Source organism: Leuciscus leuciscus (assembly GCF_965113295.1).
Source record: "Leuciscus leuciscus genome assembly, chromosome: 5".
Taxonomy (NCBI): domain Eukaryota; kingdom Metazoa; phylum Chordata; class Actinopteri; order Cypriniformes; family Leuciscidae; genus Leuciscus; species Leuciscus leuciscus.
The window spans coordinates 13,929,534-13,953,723 of NC_138729.1; the positions used below are offsets into that span (position 1 = coordinate 13,929,534).

General features: G+C 37.7%; 1 protein-coding gene across 2 annotated transcripts; it reads right to left on the reverse strand.

The window, feature by feature from the left end:
- Positions 1-2,726: 2,726 nt before the first annotated feature.
- naa38 (N-alpha-acetyltransferase 38, NatC auxiliary subunit) lies at positions 2,727-23,474 on the reverse strand. 2 transcript variants are annotated; one of them, XM_082171545.1, is made up of 3 exons: positions 23,318-23,474; positions 22,883-23,051; positions 2,727-4,275 (listed from the first exon to the last, which is right to left on the reverse strand). In XM_082171545.1, exons 1-3 carry the CDS (start codon positions 23,360-23,362, stop codon positions 4,160-4,162), a joined length of 330 nt encoding a protein of 109 aa, XP_082027671.1. In that variant the 5' UTR covers positions 23,363-23,474; the 3' UTR covers positions 2,727-4,159. The 2 variants fall into 2 exon arrangements, with proteins under 2 accessions (XP_082027671.1, XP_082027670.1); XM_082171544.1 differs by having other exon boundaries at positions 22,865-23,051.
- Between the last annotated feature and the right edge of the window lie 716 nt (positions 23,475-24,190).

Below are 24,190 nucleotides of genomic sequence, written 5' to 3' on the forward strand. Positions count from 1 at the left end.
ATCACAATGAGTAAAACCACAGAATACAGTTCTGATGCGTAGCAAAAGATTGTTGAGCATCACAAACTAGAAAGTGGCTGTAAGACAATAGCTAAAGAATTGAAAATCCCCATTTTGACCATCAGGGCAATAATTAAGAAGTTATAACCAACTAAAGATGTTATGAATCTGCCAGGAAAAGGACGTGTGTCTATACTGTCTTAATGCACGGCGAGTATGAAAGTTTGAGTGGCCAAAGACTCTCCAAGGATCACAGATGGAGAATTGCAGAGATTAGTTGAGTCTTAGGGTCAGAAAGCCTAAAAAAAAAATTATCAAACAACCCCTACATCCCCACATGTTGTTTGGGAGGGTTTAAAAAAAAAACCTCCTCGCTCATCCAAAAACAAATTCCAGCAAATTTAATTGTCAGACACGACTGGATCTTCAAACAACACAGGGTTCTGTGGTCAGATGAGACTAAAACAGAGCTTTTTGGCAGCAAACACACTAGATGGGTTTGGTGAACACAAGGATAAAAAGTACCCCATGTGTACAATTTAATATACCATTGGATCTTTAATGTTGTGGGCATATTTTTCTGCTGGAGGTCCTGGACTTCTTGTTCAGATACATGGCATTGTGGATTCTATCAAATATCAACAGATAAAAAATCAAAACCTGACGCCTTCTGCTAGAAATCTTATAATGGGCCGTGGTTGGATCTTCCATCAGGACAACGATCCAAAACAAACATCAAAATCAAAACAAAAATTTGTTGTGGAGCACAAAATGAAGCTTCTGCCATGACCGTCTCAGTCCCCTGACCTGATGAGTGGGCTGAACTGAAGAGAAGAAGCACCAACATGGATCTGGGAATCTGAAGGATCTGGAGAGATTCTGTGTGGAGGAATGGTCTCTGATCTCTTGTCAGTTATTCTCCAAACTCATCAGGCATTATAGGAGAAGACTCAGAGCTGTTATCTTGGCAAAAGGAGATTGCAAAAAGTATTTAATAAAAGGGTTTCAATAATTGTGGCCAACATGTTTTGGAGAAAAACATTTATTTCATAATGTGATTTTCCCCCCACTTTCAATTCTTTTACTTCAATGAAAGGTTAGAATTTTGCACATTTTTTGAATGAAAGATCACAAGGATAATCGATGCAGATTTATTTTTTACAGCCCATTTTGATCATATTTACCAGGGGGTTCAATAATTGTGGAGGGCACTGTAAATTCATACAGTATGGTTGTTGACCTAAGAGCCAGGGGAAGAGAGTTCCATAGCTTAGAGGCTATAACGGAGAAAGACCTGCCACCCATAGATGATAGACGAAATCTCGGCTCACAGAGGTTCACAGTTTACAGCCAGAAGAACGGAGAAGTTGATAGGGAATTTAAGGAGAAAGTAAGTCAGAGAGATACGAAGGAGCAAGACCACTGGGTGACTTAACCCTTCACTGACCTTCAACGCTTACATTAGTCAACTCTGTAAAGCTACATTTTTTCAACTTCACCGTATTGCCAAACTCCATCCCTATGTCAGCCCAAAAGAGTCTGAATCACTGGTACATATGCGTTTATCACATCTCGACCCGATTATTGTAATGTTCTTTTTTCTGGACTACCAGAATTTAGTATCTCGCATTTGCAATATATTCACAACTTTGCCGCAAGATTGCTAACTTACACTAAACGATCTGCTCATTTCACTCCTATTCTGTTTAACCTCCACTGGCTACCTGTGTCTTCTCGTATTACTTACAAAATTCTTCTGCTTACCTTTAAGAATGATACCCAAGTTTTTGACAGTGGTAGATGGAATAATTGATGTAGCTTCAAGGTCAAGTGTGGGAAAGTCATGTTGTTAAAGTTTGGTTATTTAAGAAATTAATAAATAATAAAGATAAAGCATAAAGCCCTGTTGATATATGGTTTATTTAAACTGAAAAGGTAAAGCATAAATTAAAATTATTGTGACAGATGTGAAGGGGGAGGAGGAATTTATACTTCTATCATACACCTGTGCATCCTCGCTCATAGCTCCTCTGGAAGCTTACTCGCTCCTTGTTCCTCGCCTCCATGTGATGCAATTAGAGAATTGAGATGTCCTTTAATATTGCTGAATTCGATCGGTTTCCGGGTCACAGGCTGGAGGGCAGAGGAGCGAGGAAGCATCAATTTCAATATTGAGAAGCAAGAATAATAAAAAAAATAAAAAATCTGCTCAAAAGCTTCTTTGTTCTTTTGCTGATGTGATCTGTTGTTTTTGCACCAAACTTTTTTCTTTCTTTTTTTGCCAAAAAATCTTGGTCTCAATCTAACCATAACACATTTTTCCAAATAGTTGACTAGAAATGTGTTTTTACAGAGTTTAGACAGACTTTGATGTTATTTTTTTGTCAGAAAAAGGCTTGCGTCTTGCCACCCTGCCCCACTGTCCAAACAGATAAATACTGGAGTTAGCATCTCTTTTTTTAACATTGCTGTAGGCCTCTTGACAGGCTCCATGACCACTTTTCTCTTTGTCTTATCAATTTTAGAAGGAAGCCCTGTTCTTAATAATGTCACTCTTGTGCCTTACTTATTCCACTTGTTGATGACTGTCTTCACTGTGTTCCATGGTATATCTATTCTAATGCCTTGGAATGTTTTTGTAGCCATCACTTGAGCGATGCTTTCTAAGCTCTTCGTGGCCCATGGCTCTTGTAACAGCATGCAACCAAGAACATGTCAGAATAATCTTACAAGAACTGCTGAGATTTATTTGAAGTCACTTCAGGTGAAGACAGGTGTGTATTATTTCACATGAGCTTGATTAGTTAATTCTTAAGACAGATTTACATTCTGGTGTACATAGATACACATTTATAAAATGGTGTGCACACGTATGCAGTTAGGTTTGTGTCTATCCTTTTTTTATAAAATATCTCTTTGTTTTTCAGCGACATTGCAAAGTCTGTAATTTTTACATTAAATGCATAAAGATTTTGATATTATTTATCTTGCAGTTTTTGTGATGTAAACCAGGTGTGCAGACTTTTTATGTCCACTGTAAACTAAATAAGTTATAATTGTATATTTGGTCAATGATAAAAGTATTTGCATGCAGTAAATAATTGTTGTGTACCAGAATTTACAAGAAAAGAGCAGTGAGATTTTGATAATACAAAAATATACTGTATATCTTTTCATTTTACATTAACTTGACAATTATATTGGATAACTAAATAACCAAGATGTTATTAAGTCAATATTTTTCTATATCCATAGATTAGTTAATATCTTGTTGTTACAAATAGATATGAATTCAGTACAAAACTAAACATTTCCTTTTAATTTTGTAATGTATTGATATATATGTGTAACTATATACAATTATGAGATTGCAAATTATATATATATATATATAAATAATGTATGAAGAGTTCAGATGCAAAAGCCATCTGAAATTTTCTTATAGAATTATCATTTTTATCAAGCTCGTATATTTAAATTCAATAATTTCACTTAAATGGCAATGGAGATTACCTATTAATTATCATTTAAGTGAAATTACTGAACAAATATACAAGCTTGATAAAAATGATCATTCTATAAGAAAATTTCAAATGGCATTTAGAGGCTTTTGCATCTGAACTCTTCATATATATATATATATATATATATATATATATATATATACATATATATATAAATAAATAATTATTTGCAATCTCATAATTTTAGCACAGTTGAAATATGCCATTTTGTTTATATATGTGCAATAATAATCAACATGTAAAAGAATAAAGTCTGTGAATGACCTCTGCTGGTGATATGAGGTTATGAGGAAATATTAATAAATGGTGCAATGACATCATACAAATATCAGATTGATTATTAAACTCTTATTGAAAACTGGCAATGTCCATAATTACATGCACAATGTGCACTGCTCACAAAGAAGCAAACACACAAGCAAAAGGGTACAGTTTACAAGTCACACTGTTATTCATTATTTTTGTTTCAACACAGAGGACCAACAGTGGTGTATTGCATTTCCATGAAAAAAAAACCCTGAAAAATTATTTTTTCTCCAGCTCTAGAGGATCTTTACTGCCATCTCCGTAGTTTGTGTGCGTGGAAACTACATCCTCTATAGTCCATATGGTGACCCCGAATGTCTCTAAAGTCGTCAGAGTCCATGGGTGGTGGTCTGAAGGCTTTCAGATTCCACTTCTATAGAAACCACATGATGGCCGGGGATCATAGCCAGTCCCAACACTCTGGGCTCACCTTGTGAGAAAGAATCTGTGGAATAAAATATAAATATATTTTTTAACTTCTAACCATGGTACTGAGGAGACATGCATGGTTTTACCTGTGACTACTATCAATCAAGGGCTGTAGTGTCCCAACTAAGTGATGAATTTTTGGGGGCAAATTGCCAAATTTTAAGGGCATGTCCCTATCATTATTCAAGTAAAACTACAAATAAAATAAAATCTATATTACATGTTTTTAGTAAAATAGTGAGATACAATATATAAAATATCACCCCTACTTTGGTAAATTTAGAACTTAGCACAAATAACCCATAGCACAAATTGTTTGTGGTAAGATGGTAAATGTAACCTCTATTTTTAGAGTTGTTTTTTTCTGAGTGACACAGACAAAATAAAGACTCATAACTAGGTATTGTTTGATGGAACACTTTTCACATTTTTAGAAAATATAAATTACATTACATTTGGACATTCTCCTGCTGGTAAAATACAATATATATGAATATATATATTTTATTTTTATTTTGTATATCTTTCTTATTTGACATGCAATTACTCAGGAAGAAAATAAAGTAGGATGAAAATTGTGAGCTGTACATGTGAGCTGCATCTGGATTAAATTTGGTGGAGACTGCATAAAGTAATCAAAAGTTACAGCATTTGGAACCTTTTTGTTCAGTCCTTGACGCCCCCTAATGGGAATTTTTAAAAATGTTCCTCCATGTGGAATATCTTGTGATCAACGCAATAGATTATGTTCTTTTTGGGCTCATTTTAATTGTAATAATATAATGTAAAAAATGATGAGCCATTATTAATGATCTGTGAATGTTTCATGAGCTGTATGATGTTTTTGACACATTGCAGTACTTTGTACAAAAAGTATTTAATGGATTATGAAAAAAAGAAATTCTATTTATCAGCAAATAAATCAGCACTACTTAGGAGTTAATCAGATTGGCTACATTCATTGTAAAGTTCAGTCTCTAAGCTTTCAAATGACACCTCACTGATTCTTGAGTCGGGACAAAACACGTTTTAAAAAACTTTTTTTAAAAACACACACTATATCAATTAGAGTTATATGATTCTGCAGAGAAAGGTCTTAGCTATTTAACCATGTAAAGGAACAGGTTCAAAATAAAAACACATTTTTAACAAATAAACATGTTTCCCTTCAGAACTGGATTTGTGTCAACTCCGTCAGACACACTAAAAAGTATACAATTTGAATTCTTCAAATCCAACAAGAATCTAAAGTTCTGAAGTATATTGTAATAGTGTTTAGTTACTCTGATATGTAAAAAAAAAAATCCAATATATAAACTTAAGTTGTGATTTCACACTATTCTGAAAACTCAGATTTCTAAATATTTACATTTTCAAACTTTGATTTTAATTGCAATATTGTAAAAACAAATTCCTTAAATAAATAAAACATAAGAGGATGTAGATCAGATGGTCCTTTATTACAAAAACAACAAACTGAAGGAAGAATATTTTCCCCCCCAAAAAATTAACAAAAACATACATCCAATGCTGTTGACGAAAAACTGACGGTGTTGACAAAAAATGTTTGAATGTTTTACCTCAGATTTGTGAAATGTTCACCTGTTTGTCATGATATGTTCTGACAATAAAGAGTAGTTTAAAACCACAATTAACACTCTGTTTTCTACAACTTTCACTTATGAGCAAAAATCTGCCTTTAAACTTGAAAGAAAGAAAGATTTGACATTTATCGTGATAATTATCGATATCGACTGATATAAAAAAAATTATCGTGATCATTTTTTTTGGCCATATCGCCCAGCCCTACACTGGCTTCTCATTTCTCTATCTCTGTCTCTACATATATAAATATATATATATATATATATATTAAAGTGCTGGCAAAGTTACACAATAATAAGCAGATCACTGCCTGCCCATTATTGGTCAGATGCATATGGTTAAATAATGTAATGCATGCTATGTATGAGCATTTATGTGTAAATAAAACCCTGAAATAACAGTTTAACCCTTCACTATATTCACAAATAATATTATATTCGCACATTAAGAGGTTATTGGTGGATTTGTCAACTCCGTCAGCTTACAGGTCAACTCCGTCAGACATAGAACCTGACGGAGTTGACGTAAGGGCATGTATTTTCCCGAATTCCCGCCAAAACATGTATTGTACACTGCAGCTAGGTAGTTTTTCCTCAGTTGCTAGCTGTCCCAATAACCTCACTAAAATGCTTAAATTCAATCCACTATGGTTTAAAAAAAATATCTTAACAGAAAGATGGTATTGACATGGTGCAGCTGTGACCATAGGAATATTGACATTGTTTGTCTAAAATATTTAAAAAAAATTCAAATGTACCAGAGCATGTGTGGTAGTGCTGCATTCACCACAGGCAGGGAGATGAAAAGGGGTCCTCAGGGATATAGCTGACCATGCTATTTCCTGATTTAAAGAGCTTTATGAAAAATTCTGACGGAGTTGACAGAAGCTGAGGACACAACTTTAATAGGCAGATTTTTATGGAAAATATTGTTTGATGTTCACTTCATGCATTGTTTTTTATATTTATACCCCTTCTTTTTTTATTTGATATACATGTTTTCACAATCGTAGAGCTTTTTTTTTAAAGTTTTTTGGGATGGTTAATATTGTGACCTCTTGCTGAGGACAAGTGCAATAACATGGACCTTCTTACCACAGACCATACATTTAAACAAATTTTCCCCAAAAAGATAAAGTTTATTCTAAAAATCAGATAGGTATATACAATTCCTATAGATTTAACTTTGTAAGTATGTCAATCATGATGAATTTCTTAATTTTTGCTATAAATTAGACTTTTCTATGTGGGACATGTTTGTCCCGACTCTCAAGAATCAGTGACCTATTTTGTCTTGATCAATGCAGTATTTTTGAAAAATATGATTATGAATTTTCTCACAGCTAGGTGGTGTGGTTTAGAGGGACTACTCCGCACTCGTTAATCGAAGTGGTTAGATGCATTAGAAAGCTAAATTTCTAAGCTTTAAGATACCCATTTTGTGTTATTTCACATTGGAAAACAAGCACGGATGGTTCTGGGAACATTGGAAAACACATTTCATCCCGGAAAGATGAGAGACAAGTTTTTTTAGCCAAGTATGCATCAATTCGTGAGGAATATCTCGTGATCAATGAGGGGCTCTTTGTAATCGTGAGAATCTGCTGTCAATAAAGATGTTCGATTTTCCACAATTCATGCATGTTTCATGGAGTTATGAGCTAAAACGTCACATCAGTGCACCGTCTATATACTTCGTTGGATGTGCGCCTGTGCAGGTTCATGTGTTAGAAGTCCATGAGGAATATCTTTAGATCTGAGTGATGGATTATGGTGAGTTTGGGCTCTTTTTAATCATTAAAGCAAATAACTCAGCACTACTAATCATTATTCATTTTTTCACAGCTAGGTGGCACCCACGGGCGGTACATTCCAGTTTACTCAGCACTCTTTAAGAGTTGATCCAAGGGGTTAGATGCATTAGAAAGCTGAGTTTCTAAGCTTTAAAATTATACATCTTTTGTGTTGTTCCATAGTAATTTGATTATGAATTTTTTTTCCGCTGGCTGTATGTCCAGCCGTACACTTCAGGTTTAAGGGGTTAAAAGCACTATATAATTTTTTGCCACTAGAGGTCGTTTATTCAAAACAAAGTCGTAGCTTGATGACAACTTGATTTCGCGCAATAGTGGGAGTTGTTGTATTCACCTCTACAGCCAGTGGAGAATACGACGGGTCTCGGGCAGGAATCATATTCATGCATAACCGGTAATGTATTAAAGATTTATTAACATTACAAAAGCCATTGGAGCGGAACGAGGCCGCTGGAGCGAATTCTAATGAGAGAAAAGCACAGCACTCGGCTCGAGAGAAGTGGAGCTTTTATTATGCCACAGAAGCTTCCGCTTTTTCCGGTCATGCGTATAGTGGGGTAACGCAGCGATGTTTTATCATATTAGATCCATTTGAGTGTGCTGAAAGTTGTTATAATGCTACTCTGTGCATTTGCTCGGCGGCTACTATATGAGACACTGCAGTGAGCTAGGTCGATGGTAAATATGGTACTCGCTGTAAACCAAGTCTTTGATCTTTCCATGGTTCCAACAAAATAAAACCGGAAATCAAGGGTAACGCGGCAATAATGCCATTGATAGGCGACTCCGTGTCCTGGTTAAAACTGCTTATTTCTCTGGATTTAAACATTCTTAGAAACATTTGGGATAATGTAAGTACATAAATCAACTAAATAAATAACATACATTGTTCTAGTGGTTTTTGGATATTTTGATCCAAAAATATTACATAGTGTGTCTTTAATAATTACAGTTGTTATTAAAATTCCTTACAATATGTCAAGTCACCTTTATTTATATAGCGCTTTTTACAATACAGATTGCATCAAAGCAGCTTCACAGTGATAACATGAAAATAATACAACAAAGTTGGTTTCTAGAAGAAAACTGCGTCATCATCCACCTTAAGTAAGGCAGATCAATAATATTGTTGAATATTAGGCCTAAATGTCCCCAACTAAGCAAGCCAAAAGCCAAGGCAATAAAGAAATACAACCCCTGGCAAAAAGTATGGAATCACCCCTCTCAGAAGAAAAAACAAGCACATATATGCCACAAAACAATTTTCACTGAACAATCCAAACTTCTGGCTGTACAAAACACTTTTTTTTTAAAACAAAAAAAAATAACTATAGTCAATTACAACTGTTTTTACAGATCACACAGAGGAAAAAAATATGGAATCACACAAATCTGAGGAACATTATATGGAATCACCAAATAAAAACACTACTAGTACTTTGTTGCACCACCTCTGGCTTTTATAACAGCTTGAATTCTCTGAGGCATGGATTTAACTAATGACAAACAGTATACTTCATCAATCTGTCTCCAGCTTTGTCTTATTGCAGTTGCCAGATCAGCTTTGCAGGTTGGAGCCTTGTCGTGAACCATTTTCTTTAATTTCCACCACAGATTTTCAATTGGATTGAGGTCCGGACTATTTGCAGGCCATGCCATTGACATTATACACTGCTCAAAAAAATTAAAGGAACACTTTGAAAACACATCAGATCTCAATGGGGAAAAATGTTATGCTGGATATCTATACTAATATGGACTGGGTAATGTGTTATGAAGGAAAGGATGCCACATCGTTTGATGGAAATGAAAATGATCAACCTACAGAGGATTGAATTCAAAGACACCCCGGAAATCTAAGTGAAAAAATGATGTAGCAGGCTTGTCAATTTTGCTGAAATTTCATTGCAGCAACTCAAAATGGTACTCAGTAGTTTGTATGGCCCCCCCGTGCTTGTATGCATGCCTGACAACGTCGGGGCATACTCCTAATGAGACGACGGATGGTGTCCTGGGGTATTTCCTCCCAGATCTGGACCAGCGCATCACTGAGCTCCTGAACAGTCTGAGGTGCAACCAGGTGATGTCAGATGGACCGAAACACAATGTCCCAGAGGTGTTCTATTGGATGTGTAGGTCAGGTGAGCGTGGTGGCCCTTCAATGGTATCATTCCTTCATCCTCCAGGAACTGCCTGCATGCTCTCGCCACATGAGGCCGGGCATTGTTGTGCACCAGGAGGAACCCAGGACCCACTGCACCAGCATAGGGTCTGACAATGGATCCAAGGATTTCATCCCGATACCTAATGGCAGTCAGGGTGCCATTGTCTAGCCTGCAGAGGTCTATGCATCCCTCCATGGATATGCCTCCCCAGACCATCACTGACCCACCACCAAACCGGTCATGCTGAACGATGTTACAGGCAGCATAACATTCTCCACGGCTTCTCCAGACCCTTTCCTGTCTGTCACGTGCTCAGGGTGAACCTGCTCTCATTTGTGAAAACCACAGGGCACCAGTGGCAGACCTGCCAATTCTGGTGTTCAATGGGAAATGCCAATCGAGCTCCCTGGTGCTGGGCAGTGAGCACGGGGCCCACTAGAGGACGTCGGGCCCTCAGGCCACCCTCATGAAGTCTGTTTCTGATTGTTTGGTCAGAGACATTCACACCAGTGGCCTGCTGGAGGTCATTTTGTAGGGCTCTGGCAGTGCTCATCATGTTCCTCCTCGCACAAAGGAGCAGATACCGGTCCTGCTGATGGGTTAAGGACCTTCTACGGCCCTGTCCAGCTCTCCTAGAGTAGCTGTCTGTCTTCCTGGAATCTCCTCCATGCTCTTGAGACTGTACTGGGAGACACAGCAAACCTTCTGGCAATGGCACGTATTGATGAGCCATCCTGAAGGAGCTGGACTGCCTGCGCAACCTCTGTAGGGTCCAGGTATCGCCTCAATGCTACCAGTAGTGACACTGACCCTAGCCAAATGCAAAACTGGTGAAAAACAGTCCGAAAAGATGAGTAGGGAAAAAAATTTCAGTGGCCTCCACCTGTAAAACCATTCCTATTTTGGGGGTTGTCTCACTGTTGCCCATCTAGTGGACCTGCTGTTAATGTCATTAACACTAAAGCAGCTGAAACTGATTACCAACCCCCTCTGTTACTTAACTGACCAGATCAATATCCCAGGAGTTTAACTGACTTGATGATATTCTCTGATTAAAAAGTGTTCCCTTTATTTTTTTGAGCAGTGTATGTCTTTCCTGTAGGAATGTTTTCACAGATTTTGCCCTATGGCACGATGCATTATCATCCTGAAAAATGATGCTACCATCACCAAACATCCTTTCAATTGATGGAATAAGAAAAATGTCCAAAATCTCAACATAAACTTGTGCACTTATAGAAGATGTAATGACTGTCATCTCTCCCATACCTTTACCTGACATACAACCCCATATCATTAATGATTGTGGAAATTTGCATATTTTCTTCAGGCAGTTGTCTTTATAAATTTCATTAACGGCACCAAACAAAAGTTCCAGCATCATCACCCTGCCCAATGCAGATTCGTGATTCATCACTGAATATAACTCTCATCCAGTCATCCACAGTCCAAGATTGTCTTTCTTTAGCCCACTGAAACATTGTTTTTTTCTGTTTAGATGTTAATGATGGTTTTCGTTTGGCTTTTCTGTATGTAAATCCCATTTCTTTTAGGCGATTTCTTACAGTCCGGTCACAGACATTGACTCCACTTTCTGCCCATTTGTTCCTCATTTGTTTTGTTGTGCATTTTCTGTTTTCAAGGCATATTGCTTTAAGTTTTCTGTCTTGGCGCTTTGATGTCTTTCTTGGTCTACCAGTACGCTTCCCTTTTACAACCTTTCCATTTGATTTGTACTTGGTCCAGATTTTAGACACAGCTGACTGGGAACAACCAACATCTTTTGCAACATTCCGTGAAGATTTACCTTCTTCGAGAAGTTTGATAATCCTCTCCTTTGTTTCAACTGACATCTCTCGTGTTGGAGCCATGAGTTATGTCAATCATCTTGGTTCAACACATCACTAATGTGTGCAAGCACTCTTTTTTAACTGCAGACTAATTAGCAGTTGTAATCAGATACAGGTGTTTGTTTTAGAAATGCAAAGTGCATGGTGATTCCATATAATTTTCCTCAGATTTGTGTGATTCCATATTTTTTTCCTCTGTGTGATCTGTAAAAACAGTTGTAATTGACTATAGTTATTTTTTAATTTTTTTAGTGTTTTATACAGCCAGAAGTTTGGATTGTTCAGTGAAAATTGTTTTGTGGCATATATGTGCTTGTTTTTTTTTTTCTACACAATTAAACATTTGAATGAACATCTTCTGAGAGGGGTGATTCCATACTTTTTGCCAGGGGTTGTAGTTGAAAATAAAGTGACAAGAATAATAATGATTAAGTGTCAGGGTTCCAATGGACTGCGACCATTTTTTGAGAATGTGCGAGTTAAAATTGTATGTGGTCGCATTTGTGCGAGTGCATGGTCATGTACTACTCAGTTAAATTCACGCATGCGCAACAGAATGCCGTTGTATCAGCAGCTGCTGCAGTCCGTAACTTAGCCTATGTTCAAAATGAACGAGTACATCATGAATCCATTTTCCAAACCGTGTTTTTGACTTATCCTGAATCACTACGGTACGCCTATAATAAGTGTTTATATTCTGACTATTTTATCCCGGGGTCAGCTCGGCTCGGCTGCGGAGTTGCCCAGTGCCTGCGTGACTCGCCATAGACATTAACGAAGAGAAGTAGCTCCGGCTACAATGTTCTTCCGCAAGACACTTGCAGTTTATTTATTAACGAACGTACACGTCACGCGCATTGCACACTGATGGTGAAACGCGCCAATTAGGAATTCAGGAATTACAAGCCAATGAGCCAGCATACAGACACAACTGATGACGAGAGCACAGGTGTAGACAGGGAGGAACCAAGTGAGCAAAGGAATATAATAAATACATATTATGTTTATGTTTGATTATACAAAAATTAGGGCTGTCAAAATGAACACGTCAACGCATGCGATTTATTTTTTCAGTTAAACGCGTTAAAAATATTTAACGCAATTAATGCAGCATCAGATTTTTTCTTTCATCCATTGGCTGCTCTATAGTATTATATCACGCCATCATTCATTCAATTGCTAATAAACAATTCAAGCGTGATAAAACGCAAAAATAAGAACTTAAATCTGTACTGGCGGCGCGCTGTCTGTAAATCTCTCTGTGTGATACACACACAACACACACACAGGACTCATGTGCACAGAATGCCGCTTCAGACAGCGTGCAGCCGCATTGAGTTCTCTTTCACGCTTGAACGGACAAAAACACACAAAAGCATGCCAAAATGTTCACTTTGTCGAGTATCCTCGTAAGCACAGTATTAAATTAGTTAAAAAGTGTTAAATGAACGCAAAGAGTTGTGACATCATCGGATGCTTGTCAGATCCAGATCCGCATTGTATGCATCAGATCTTAAAGCGACAGCAGCCTAATAAACCCGCTTCTGTGATACATTAATGTAAAAAAAATCTAATCAAAGAAAAAAGTCAGAAAATTACAGTGAAGACAGAGGTGTTTGGTAACTTTATTCAATTTATGTATATTTCCTACCTAATAGATAAAATATTTAAAATATACTTTATGTTGTTTCTACATTAATTTAAATGTGAAATTATTACAATATAAAATATATTAAAAACGGCTTCCGGTTTGAACGCGCATGGAATAGACGTGTTTTTCTTGGCTCCACTTCAATACTTAAAAAAAGTCCTAATTACAGCAGATTAATTAACTGTGCTTTGCAGCTTAAGTTATTAGGGTTTACAGCGCAACATGACGAAGCCAAATAAAGTAAAAAAAAATGGAGAAGGGAGCAGAAGAGGGCGAAAAAGTTACAGAGTCTATCGCGGGAGAAGATGAGGCCAAATCTCCGCCGACTACAAATGAGGATCTTATGTCTGCAATCAGTGCTTTGAATAAGACTGTGGACCAAAGACTGGGTGAACTCTCTTCCGCACTTTCTAATTTGTCATCGGCGCTGACTGACATGACTGCTTGAGTTGAAAAAACTGAGGAAGCTGTGCAGGCGCACGAAGGCCGTATTGAATCCCTCGAGAGGCTAAATGCAAAAATGGCAGCCGAGACGGTGCTCATGCAGGCGAAACTGGAGGATCTGGAATCGCTCACAGGCATAATATTCGCATAATGGGAATTAAAGAGAAGACGGAAAACGGTAAGCCTTCCGAGTTCGTCAGTTCATTACTTCCAGAGCTGCTTGGGCACGAGAACTTTGAGAAACCAGTACAAATTGACATGGCTCACAGAAGCGCAAGGCCAGCCTCCGGCAACAGGCCGCGAGCGATCATTGCTAGATTACACCACCTCCAAGTGAAAGAGCTTGTGCTGCGTCTAGCAAGACAGAAGGCTCCTCTCCGTTTTAAAGGTGATACAGTGCAGATCTATCCAGACTTGACATCGGCAACGATGAAGAAGAGGCAGAGCTTTAACGACGTGAGGAATAAATGTAAGGAAAGAAACATAAGATGCGGCCTCAAATTCCCGGCCAAACTCATCGTGATGGTAGGCGAGGAAACGAAAACCTTTGAAGAGCCTTCCGATGCGGAAAAGTTTCTGATGGCCACAGTCCCAAATTGGAAACATACAAAAGGAGATCACGGTGGAACTAGTCATGCATCTGTATAAAAGGCGTTCGGCTCTGCAGAGACTTTGCACAGTGAGAGATCTTATGGTTCATAGTATGGACTCGATTATTCAAAACTATATGTACCATTTAAGCGGACAGTGTATTTGAATTTCAGCAGAGGAGTGTGGGTGGCTAATACATACAGTCGCCGGTAAGGTTTATTTGTGGTTTGGTGAGTAGGGAGGAGAGGCGCTATGTTTCTTAGTTGCCTCCCTGAAAGCTTTGGGTGGGGGGGAAGGAAACCTGTGTGGGTATTCCGTGGGTTGTGTTTAAGTTCACGATTTCAAAGAAGGTCCAAATGTTCTTGTTTTGGTTATGGTGCGGTTTATACATATATAAATATTGTAACTACATAAATGTCAACTGATACTTACGGTAATGATCACAGTGATAGACTGGGCAATATTAGGTTCATCAGTTGGAATGGTAGGGGAATGAATAGCCCTGTAAAGCGTGGAAAGGTTCTTCTACATCTTAAAGCCTTGAAAACTGATATAGGTTTTATTCAAGAAACACATTTAAAGAAGGGTAGCGAGAATAGATTAAAGTCTAACTGGATTGCACAAGTGTATCAGTCCACCTTTTATACCAAAGCCAGAGGTGTGGCTATTTTGATTCATAAGAATATACCATTCGTCCATCACAAGACTATCTCTGACACAAACGGTAGATATATTATTGTGTTGGGCTCCATTACTTTAGTTAATTTATATGCACCAAATTTTGATGATCCCCTCTTCTTTCAAAAAGTATTCAAACTAATCCCCAATATCTCTGAATCAAATGTAATTATTGGAGGAGACTTTAATTGTGTGCTGGACAATGTGCTTGATAGACAACCAAGTCAGATTGCAAGCACTGTTTCTAAATCTAATACAACGTTAAGACAGTATATGCAATCTCTAAACATTGTCGATATATGGAGGATTATTAATCCTTCAGGTAGAGATTTTTCCTTTTACTCTCATGTGCATAAGTCATCCTCGCGCATTGATTTTTTTCTGCTGGATTCAAATCTGGTGCCGAATATATGCAAATCACAATATCATAATATTATAATTAATATCAGATCATGCCCCCCAGTCAGTTGATTTTAGATTGGAAGTTAAATAATACACTTTTAAAGGATGAAGAATTTAATAAAGAGCTGGAAAAAAAGATTGTGGAATTTATAGAAATTAATGATAACGGTGACGTGCATGATTCAAACTTATGGGAGACACTGAAAGTTGTAGTCAGAGGGGAAATAATAGCATTTGAGACTGCTCAAAGGAAGAAAGTTAGGATGAGAATGACTAAATTAGAAAATACTCTTACCAAATTAGAAAGTTTACATAAAAATTGCCCAAATACTGAATTATTGAAAGAAATTATGGCATTGAAATATGAATACAATTCTTTATTATCTGGCAGTGTACTAAAATTGTTATGTAAAGTTAAACAAAGATACTATGAATTAGGAGATAAGCCCCAAAATCTTCTAGCACGGCAACTTAGACAAAATCAAGTGTCTAGAGCCATACATCAAATTAAGAGTAAAGAGGGAAAAATAGTAACTAATCCAAATGAAATAAATCAAAATTTTGCGACGTTTTATGCTGAGGTCTATACCTCCAGAGACAAGTCTGACCAGGAAAATATTGATAGTTTTTTGGAAGGAATACATTTGGCAAAATTAAGCGAAGAGGCTTTAAAGACATTAGATGCAGATATAAGTATTGAAGAGGTGGAAAACGCAATTAAAGAATTTCCCAACAAGGCCCCCGGCCCTGATGGATTCGGCATAGAATTTTACAAAAGATTCAGCAAGGTTATTCTACCATTGTTGGTACGCATGTTTAGACATTCAAAGGAAGTTGGCCGTTTCCCTGCATCTATGTATGATGCCAATATTGCACTTATACCTAAACCAGATCGAGACCGACTACAAGTGTCATCATACTGACCAATTTCTTTACTACCCACTGAAACAAAAATAATTGGGAAAATCCTTGCAAATAGATTGAAGAAGCACATTTGCGATATTATACATCCAGATCAGACAGGCTTTATGCCGGGTAGACACATTTTTTTTAAATTTGCGTCGCCTATGTAATGTTTTATATTCAAACCATAAAGAAGAAGCTGCAGTTATTTCACTGGATGCACTAGTGATGTATGTCTCGAGACCGGTCTTGGTCTCGAGACCACTTTTACGTGGTCTCGGTCTTGTCACGGCCTTGACGGTCTTTGGTCTTGGTCTTGTCTTGGTCTCGGACCTCTTGGTCTTGTCTAGGTCTCGCTGTCTCAGACCGACAGTGGTCGGGGGATTTAGCAATACAATACTACAATATCCACGATGACACAACGTTCGATAATGCAACATTATTATCCGCAACGTAACGGATTGAAGCGCGCGTCCGAGTGAAAGTGCGGCGTGTGCGCGAGCCACACCAGAAAACACTTTATCCGCGCCACTGATCGCAGCGGCAACGAGCACTTTGATCACTTGATTTAAAAAACACATATCATTGACATGATGGGTTTTAACTTCATTCAGGAGATTTTGGGTAACTGCACAACTGACAGATGACTTTGAGCGCACCACCAACGGTGTGTGTGTGTGTACCATAGCGACAAAACGACCAACTTTCGGATCCTGCACTTAAGCCTATAATTTCGTTTTTACACATTTTATTATGCATTTAAAAGTTGCAGAATGGATTCATTTGGAGACTCCGAAATCGGCAGAGATAGGCAGGCATTTGCTTAGATGAATTTGTGTCTTTGATATCTGTGTCTTTGATATCTGTGTGTGTGTGTGTGTGTGTGTGTGTGTGTGTGTGGTGTTTGATTACAGTATTGTATTTAAGATTGTGTTAGACTAAATAAATGGTCTTTTAAATATCATATGCATATCTCCGTTGTGTTGACTAAACATTAGGCCTAATCCAAGTTTATAATTGTGTATCTTTAATTTGATGTAACGATTTCATCTACACATTAAGTATAATTTCAATTGGTTACATATTTCACATTCTTTAGACAGTTGTTGGAGGAGCAAGATGGTGTTGGAGGTGTTTGATGTTTTGTCAGATGAACCAGTCAGTACCAGTCATGTCAGTCCTCAACAGTACACAAAAGTTAAGGGAGTCTCAATCCTCTAATAGTGCAGTAACAGCCGTCATGCAATTGCTACACATAGTTGATCTCACCCAGTCTGCAAAAACATTTACAGTGAGCTCACAGTCACACACATGACATGGTCTGTCTCTGTATTGTTCTGCCTGTGTAGTTTAAGTAATACCATCTAATATTGAATGTAAACTGCGGCTGAACCCTAGTATGCTGCTGTTCTTGAATTCATACAAGTTATAGCTTAGCTTCAACACTAGTCTGTTTTTTTTCCCCTCCGGTCTCGACTTGGTCTCGGTCTTGGTCTCGACTTGGTCTTGGTCTCGACTTGGTCTTGGTCTTGACTTGGTCTGTCTTGGTCTTGTCTTGGTCTCGATACCCTCTGGTCTTGGTAGTGTCTTGGTCTCGGTTTAGGCGGTCTTGACTACAAGTCTAGGATGCACAAAGGGCATTCGACCAAGTGGAATGGAGATATATGATGTCGGCCCTAAACAAATTTGGTTTTGGCCATGTTTTTAGAGATTGGATAAAAACAATATATTGCTGTCCAAAAGCCTCAGTAGTGACTAATCATAATATCTCGGCTCCTTTTTCAATCCATAGAGGGACGAGACAAGGATGTCCACTGTCCCCATTTCTCTTTGCAGTTGTGATAGAGCCCCTGGCTGCATACATTCGGCAACAGGCAGATATCCAACCTATTACGTTAGGTGGCCTACCACAACATATTTCACTTTACGCAGACGACATACTGCTGTTTATAAAGAATCCCTGTAAGTCTGTTCCACATCTCCTCACTGCAATTACAAGATTCGAGAATATATCAGGTTTCACTGTTAATTGGGAAAAAAGTGAAATGATGACTATTACGCCCAAAGCTTGTAAACAGTATGTAAGTTCCACCCCATTCAAGATAGCAGAAAACTCATTTACTTATCTAGGTGTCATAATAACAAAAAATCCAAGAGATCTACTTGGCAATTGGCAAAAGAGAATCAGCCAATTAAAAAATAATATAGATTTCTGGAAAACTTTGCCAATTTCAATGGTGGGTAAAATTAATGCGGTAAAGATGGTGAGTTTACCAAGATTCCTCCACCCATTTCAATCTATCCCTTCATGTATACCACAATCCTATTTTAAACAGCTAGACAAGATAATTATTCAGTTTTTATGGAATTATAAAGTGGCAAGAATTAAAAAACAACACTTATTAAAATCTAAAGAAAAGGGGGGATTTGAGTTACCTTTTTTTTAAAGCATACTACTGGGCTGCACATTTGAATATATTTTCTTGGTGGAAAGTTGATTCAACAGATGTAACTTGTGAACAGCCTGAATGGCTCAGAATTGAACAAGCCCTTTGCCCTAACTCCTCATTACAGGCACTGTGCAACAGTCCAGGGAAGATTAGCAAGCTTATTTACAACAGCCACTTTGTAATCGGTCAGTCTTTAAAAATTTGGAAACAAATTAGAATATATATTAAAGCCCCTAAGGTATATCTTGATAGCCCTATATGCAAGAATCACTCCTTCATTCCCGCTCTTAATGAGATGTTTTTTTCACTCTGGAAACGGAAGGGAATAGGCTGCATTGGCTCACTTTATATGAATGAGCAATTTCTGTCATTTAAAGGTGCAATGTGTGATATTTCTGAGGATCTATTGACAGAAATGCAATATAAGATCCATAACTATGTTTTCAGTGGTGTATAAAGACCTCACTTAATGAACCGTTATGTTTTTATTACCTTAGAATGAGTCATTTATATCTACATAACCGCGGCCACCCCCTTCTATGAAGGTCGACATACTGTGACGTCATGTTTCTACCGTAGCCGACAGCGAACAGAGCGCTACAGAGCGCGTTTCGTCACTAACTTGAATGAGAAGCAGAAGAAAAAGACGCAGCAGCATACTCAGGTTGTCAGGTGGAGAAAAACATGCAGTCTGAACAACGCCTCGGACATCGTAACGTTAGCTATTTCCCCTTACCTAAGTTAGCTGCTTTGATGCTCTTATCTTATTCACCTTATTCCGGAAGTAGCACTGGGTGGCGCCATCCGCGTAATCTCACTTCCTGGTTTAGCTACTTAGCGCTTTGTTTGCCCTGGTCCAATCTGTTATGAAGATGTGCACAAACACTACTACATGTAAAGTTTGAGACATTATTACACCACAGTTTGTTTGCTTAATCACCAGATACATTTGCAGTGTATAGCCAACAGATGAGAAAAAAATAGCCACGAACTGGTGTAGAAAGAAAGTAGAGCCTCAACTAGATGAACAAGAGGGTAACGTTAGCTTAGCTAACTGCTAGCTGCAATTTCTTATGGTTTAATCTCTAACACAAGTAATGGCTGTAAAATAAATCCAGCGACTGAATTCTAGAGGACCATAGCTTTCAAACAAGGTATAGCATGTGTATGTGTCCTGTAGTGAGACCATTACAACATTAGATGTTTGTGGCTAATGTAGGCTAAACACTACACATCGGCCGGGCTGCGATCAGACAGGCAGACGGGTCATATAAACACCTAAAAGTCGTTTAAAAATTACCCCGAGAAACAGTGCATTGCTGTGCTGTTGGTACACACGTACATAGCACATTTGGCACAAATTAGCTTACCTTATGTGACATTTTATCAGTGAGACTTCTCTGCAGTTCTCCTCGAAATTGAATGAGGGTCCGCTAAACCGGAAGTTGGTTTACAACGGAAGTACTGGACAGAAGTAAAAGTGGGCGGGGCGGAATAAGGTGAATACTAACTAGCATGGAAACAAGCTATGGTAAAGTCAGTGAATAAAAGACTAACACAATGATAAACAAGTAAAAATAACAATCGCAATAACATGTGGTTTTACTGAATAATTAAGTAAATATAATTTAATATAAAATATAATATAGAGAAACCTCATTGCCTGACTTGCTACTCTCTGCTGACTCAGACGACGACATCTTCCGATCCTACGTCGGCCACCGTAGTTTCTCATTCGAGTTTGCAATTTGAAGGAAAGGCCGCGAGTTATTGACCGGTTGCAATTCGCAAATCTCACCACTAGATGCCGCTAAAAATCACACACTGCACCTTTAGGCTGGACTCACATATCGCGCCTAAAAACGCGTAGAAAACGCTAGGCGCGTCGCGTTCTCCTTTTTCAAAATCGCTAGGACGCGGTTGCGCTCCGGAGGCGTCTATCGTTGCTAAGCAACCGCTCTGCACTCTCCGTTACAGCAAGGAAATTTCAGAAATGGATTTCCACCACAGAAAAACCCTTGCTGTAACTCTGTTACAAGATTTATTTTCTAAGAAAAGTAAAAAACGCCGCAGTGTGTGGGTGCACCCCATACTCCAACAACGCAAAAAACATGGGGAATTTCACCAGCTGATCCAGGAGCTCCGCCTGGACAATGAACGGTTCAAAGCCTATTTCAGAGTGGACCAGGACCAATTTGATTATATTTTAAGAAAAGTTGGCCCAAGCATCAGTAAACAGAGCTTTTGCCGTGAAACCATCTCTCCTGCGCAACGGCTCTGCATTTGTCTGAGGTTAGACTATAACTGAAGTGGTCATAAAACGCCAGAAATAGCAAACACATACACATTTATATATAGATAGAACAATTCTGTATAAACAATGATGGATTCAACAATGAATCAGTTGTGAGCATTAATATTTTTATTAAAAATATTTTTTAGTAACTAGTGCAGCAGTTTACAGTGTTAGGTTCTTGTCACGTGACCTACGGTGAACTTTTTGAAATTTTGAAAAGTTGAGATGTTTTCATCTCGATGCGGCGCGGACGCGCATGGAAAAAATGAGCGCGTCGCACCGCGACCGCGTCGCTTCCATTATGAGCGCGCATACCGCGCGCCTACATTTGAAATAATGAACTTGAGCGCGCAAAAGACGCGATATGTGAGTCCAGCCTTAAAGAGCTCCAATCAAAGTATGAGCTACCAAATTCTCACTTTTTTATATATCTGCAAATTAGAGACTATGTCAGAAAGTATTTCCCCGACTTTGAACAATTTAAAAAGCACGACAAATTAGAGGAAATAAACAGATTTAAGGCCGGAAACTCCAAAGCGGTGTCATATTTCTATAATATATTAATTGATCTGCTGGATAGCGACACAACTGCAATTAGGAAAGCATGGGAGGAGGATTTAGGTTATGCCATTGAGGATGCAAAATGGGAGGAATGCCTACAAAACATACATGATTGCTCGATTACACACAACTTAATCCAATTCAAATCTTTACATAGAGTATACATGTGTAAAACTAAACTGAATAAGATTTTCCCTGAAGTATCGCCGGTACCCGGTATGTAATAAATGCAAGGTTGCAGAAGGTACACTTCTACATTCATTATGGACATGTTGCAACCTTCACAAGTACTGGATTGATATTTTCAACCTACTTTCAAAAGTGTATAAAAAAGAGATAGCTCCAGATCCGGTGATTGCCATTTTTGGGGGTGATTTCAGTACCTTCTTTCAGTAAATTTGAAAAACAGGGTATTTCTTTATTTATGGTTCTTGCAAAAAGACTGATTCTTCAGAGGTGGAAACTGGATATTGTTCCAACATTCGAAGTGCTGCAAAGTGAGCTAGTGAACATTATTCATATTGAGAAGTTCCGATTTATCAATAACGACAAGCTAGAAATATTTACGAAAATATGGAAGCCTGTTTTAGATTACTTTGGAATGTGATAAATATATACTGGGTCTTATACTTCATTACATATTTGTAACTCTTAATTTACTCATCTGATGTTAACACTGTGATCTGTCTGGAACTCCTCTATCCTATGTATCAGAAATACTAATCTGTAACTAGAGTTGCTTTACTTTTATGTATTTGGTATACCGTGCTAATGTTTCCATTTTGGACCTCTGTTCAGTAAAACAATATAAAATTAAATAAAAATAAATGCAAAAATAAAATATATTAAAAACTTTAATGTTAAGTGTGATTAATTGCGAATAGGCTAGTTAATTGTTTTAATCGATTGACAGTACTAAATAAAATACAATCAAACATTAAAAAACATACGTGGTGTTTTTTTTATATATATATATATATATATATATATATATATATATATATATATATATATATATATATATATAGTTATTTTTAATGGTTTTCATATTAATTCCAATTGGTTCCGACCAATTGTTCCCATTACAATTTGGTGCGACCAAATCATGTGCTGGTGCGACCAACTGAGAAAGTTGGTAGCACCAGTGGAAAAGTTAGTCTGGAGCCCTGAGTGTTGATAAAGCATTAGGTGTGTACCTGGGGTGCACTGGGTACCTGTGGATTTGAGGAATTCTTGCGCAGATCCCAGGATGACGTTGCAGTCTCGGTCTGTGCACAGGAAGAGCCCCACCAGCGTGCGCCCGTCTGTCATACGAATCCTCATGCTCTTATTGAGGAGGTTCTCCAGCTTGCACCGAGCCAGCGAATAAGCAGACTCGTCCACCTGAGACACAACATGTTTGACATCAACAAACAATAGGTAAAACATATTGATCCAATTCAATGGGATCAGAATATTTAGCCACATATAATTGTTCTTTTAAAAAAAAGTAATCATCTATAATAAGGCAGATCATTTTGAAAACAAAAAGTATTTGATTAAAAATGTGATCCTAATAAAGGCACTGACAAACTAATCAGTCATAGTGCTTGCTAGCAATAGCTTCAGCGCTAATATTTCACTGGCTCCATGTGACAACATATTCAGACCTCAGTTTGCATTTCCGTTCCGTTCTCTTCGCTCTCTGTTGCCATTCGAGCCTTTTTGGTATTGAAATTTTGTATAAATGGGAAAGAGATGGCGAGAGTTAATCCAACAAAGATGTCTCTTCTTCAGGTCCGAGGTCGTACAATCTGCTGTAAATATGACGTATGAACAAAGTAACAGCGCCCCAGGTGAAGTGGCGTGCACATTGCTGTTTCGAAGCCCGCGTGCTATAATGACATCTGTTAAACCTTTTAAAAGAATCAAGAATTATATTAGAAAGGGTGAAAAAAAAAAAAAAAATTAGGATTATGGTTAAGCCGTTTAAAGAAAAATTTAAAATTATATATTAAAGAATTAGAAAGGGTGAAACATTTTAACTTTTTATGATTATAGTTTGATGAAAAAAAGTAATAGACAAATGTAAGAAAATATTAAATGTAATGAGGTGCTTAGTTGGAAGTGAATGGGAAGCAGACAGAATGGCTTTGAAGGCCATATACGTGGGACTAATTAGATCAATACTAGATCATGGATGTGTGGTGAATTGCCAACAATTCAGCCATGGATACTTCCTGATGCTACAGTAGATTTCACAATATTAGAAAAGAAACAGGGAGTCTGTGTTCAACTCACATATCATACAAGAATAGGCTACATTAGTAATAATTGCCATGGTTATATTCAGATATGTAGGCCTATGCATCAAAGAATTAAGCTAGAATCAGAGTATCATTTATTGATAAACCGTTGCATTGATTTAAACCGTTTGGTTTAAATCAATGCAACGAGACCACAACCAAAAGTGGTTCTACAAAACCATAGTTGGGTTCGGTGCAAAGAGTAATCTACTAAATGTAATATATAATGTTATTAAA

Coding starts and splice junctions, on each gene's coding strand:
- naa38 (XM_082171544.1), bottom strand. CDS start 23,362: ATGGCAACAGAGAGCGAAGAGAACGGAACGGAAATGCAAACTGAG. Junction 23,052..23,317: donor GAACGGAAATGCAAACTGAG/GTCTGAATATGT, acceptor GTTGTGTCTCAG/GTGGACGAGTCTGCTTATTC. Junction 4,276..22,864: donor AGGTACCCAGTGCACCCCAG/GTACACACCTAA, acceptor TTTATTCCACAG/ATTCTTTCTCACAAGGTGAG.